The following is a 2,728-nucleotide window of genomic DNA, read 5'->3' as shown; positions in this document are numbered from 1 at the left end:
GTCGCTGTGTCTGTTGCTCTGTGTGTGTCGCTGTGTCTGTTGCTGTGTCTGTTGCTGTGTGTGTCGCTCTGTGTCTGTTGCTCTGTGTGTTGCTGTGTGTGTCGCTCTGTGTCTGTTGCTGTGTCTGTTGCTCTGTGTGTTGCTCTGTGTGTGTTGCTGTGTGTGTTGCTGTGTCTGTTGCTGTGTGTGTCGCTCTGTGTCTGTTGCTCTGTGTGTTGCTGTGTGTGTCGCTCTGTGTCTGTTGCTGTGTCTGTTGCTCTGTGTGTGTCGCTGTGTCTGTTGCTGTCGCTCTGCGCACGCTCAGCGCTCGCGGCTATGTGCCAGTCACACGGTGCGCACGCGTCTGCCCGCGGTCTGTTTCCGTTCGCGCGCGCACGTGTCGCGCGCGAGTCTTCGCGCATGCGCGGTGCGCGTGCCCGCGCCGCGCCGGACGTGGCAGCGGCGGGAGCGATGCGGGCGCTGGGGCCGGGGCCGGGGCCGGGGCTGTGGCTGCTGCTGACGGCGGCGCTGGCGGCGGGCAGCGGCTCGGAGCACCCCCGGCTCCGCGAGACCGTGCTGCGGGACCTGGCCCGCGGCAAGGTGGAGGTGAGCGCGGGTGGGGACCGCGGGACGTGCCCGGGGTGAACCGGTGCCCGCCGGGCGCCTGACGGGGTGTTCTCTCCGGCAGACCTGCGGCGGGTGACGGCTGAACCGCCTCAGGGAGGTACGTACTGGGGCCGGGCCGGGGCGGGGAGTCGGGGCTTCCCGACACTGAGCCGGGCCCGACCGGCCACTCTCCGCAGGTGAAGGCGTTCGTCACCCAGGACATCCCGTTCTAGTACCTGCCGGCAGCAGCTGCACTGCGGTCCCGATGGGACGGGACGGGACGGGACGGGACGGGACGGGATGGTTGCGAGACAAGATGGGATGAGTGAGGGACGGGATAGGATGGGTGAGGGACAGGATGCAAGGGAATGAAGTATGGGAGGGGATAAGCTGAAGGACAGGATGCGGTTTTGTGAGGAATGAAGGACAGGGTTTGGTGAGGAGTGGAGAATGGGTAGTTGGGGAATGTGATAAAGGATAGGATGGTATTACATGGGAAACAGGATGGGATGTTATGCAATGAAGGATAGGATGGTGAACAGAACAGATGGGATGGAAGGCAATAGGATATGAGAGAAGATGGGCTGGGATGGGGGATGGTACAGGATAGACAGGAATGGGTTGTGACAGAGGACAGAAGGGGACGTGATGAAGGATGGGATGGGATAAGGGTTACATGGGCCTGGTCAGTGCTGCCCACTCCTTGACACATTGCCCAGCCATAACCTGGAGATGAAACACCTGCCTGGTGCTGACCCTGAGCTTGTGCTCCTCAGCCTCCGGTATGAGGAGCTAGAGGTGAGTGGGCAGTGCGGCACCTGCTGCCACAGGGCCTGGGGTGTTCAGTGCCCCATGGGTGCCAGGCTACAGCCCCTGTCTGGGTGCAGAGAATTCCCCTGAGCGACATGACCCGGGAAGAGATCAACCAGCTGGTGCAGGAGTTGGGCTTCTACCGCAAGGAGACACCTGATGCCCCTGTGCCAGAGGAGTTCCAGTTTGCCCCTGCCAAGTCTCTGCCAATACTGCTGCCCCCACAAACACCCACTGCTGATGGCGAGACCCCACCCAAACGTGACAAGGAAGAACACCCAGACCTCTAGCAAGGAGTGCCACCCTCAGGACAGGGTCCTGCAGCCAGTCCCCAGTGCAGGGAGTGAGTGCGTTAATGGCAGCTGGACGTGGTGTCACAGGGTGGCAAAGGTTTTCCCCCCCACTCTTGCTTGTGTGCTGGTTGATGCGCTCCTGCCCTTGGAGCCCATTATCCTTGGCCAGTCAGGAGCAGCAGCATTTCTTTCAGTCTCTTGCTGTGCCCAGATGTTTAGCTGCTCCCAGCACTGGGCAGCAGTATCCTGCCTGCTTGGGATAGGATGAAACCCTCAGCAGAAAGCGCCAGGTGCTAAGGGTAGATGTGCTGAGTCCCAAAGGTGGGAGAGCTGTCCCAGGAAGGGGGCTTTACCCCCCAGCAGGGTTTATGTCATATCCCACTCCTAGTAAAGCTTTTATTTGCAGTCATCTGTACTGTGTCATCTTTTCAGAGGGAGCTTGGTGGTGTGCATCCCAAACTGCTCTGTTCCAAGGACAGCTGGGTGCCCCAGAGCTTCTCACAGAGGTAGGAGACGATGGCACAGTCATAGTCACTGCTGGTGAGCCACATACCAACCTACAGACCGACTCTGCTGTTCCTGTGCCACCCCTCCCCAGCATGACAGAGGGCTGAGGGTGGTGGGCACCATGGCAAGGGATGAGCTGTTCTCACGGGGTGCAGGGGGATGGCCATGAACCCATAAGTGAATCCTGCAGTGTTGAACCAAAGCCCCATGGCTGCACTGGCCCAGTGGGGACATCTGGCCCTCAGCTAGGGAAGGCAGTGGGGCACAGCTGCACTTGACCATTGTCTTGCTGGCCATGTGGAATCTTTTCCCTGTGCCAAGCCTGGGGCAATAGGGGGCAGTGAACCCTGGTCAGGGTGGCTCAGCTATGGACATCATCAATGAGGTGAGGAGCAGTACATGCCCCAGTGTCCCTCTGGCTGGGTAAGCAGTTGAGTTGCAGGTAGAGAGGCCTGCAGCAGCTGGACTGCCAGTGTTCCCCAAGCACTGTGGTGTGCAGTATGCCACTGGCAGAAGGACCTAAGCCAGAGGCA

General features: G+C 60.2%; 1 protein-coding gene across 1 annotated transcript; it reads left to right on the top strand.

The window, feature by feature from the left end:
• The first annotated feature begins 384 nt into the window (after window positions 1-384).
• SELENOM (selenoprotein M) lies at window positions 385-2,093 on the top strand. Its single transcript, XM_064392072.1, has 5 exons — window positions 385-585; window positions 668-703; window positions 783-817; window positions 1,305-1,383; window positions 1,473-2,093. The coding sequence occupies exons 1-5, from the start codon at window positions 400-402 to the stop codon at window positions 1,683-1,685; spliced, it is 549 nt and encodes a 182-aa protein (XP_064248142.1). The 5' UTR covers window positions 385-399; the 3' UTR covers window positions 1,686-2,093.
• The last annotated feature ends 635 nt before the right edge of the window (window positions 2,094-2,728 follow it).

Source organism: Passer domesticus, chromosome 17 (assembly GCF_036417665.1).
Source record: "Passer domesticus isolate bPasDom1 chromosome 17, bPasDom1.hap1, whole genome shotgun sequence".
Taxonomy (NCBI): Eukaryota; Metazoa; Chordata; class Aves; order Passeriformes; family Passeridae; genus Passer; species Passer domesticus.
This window is presented reverse-complemented; position numbering and strand designations above follow the sequence as displayed.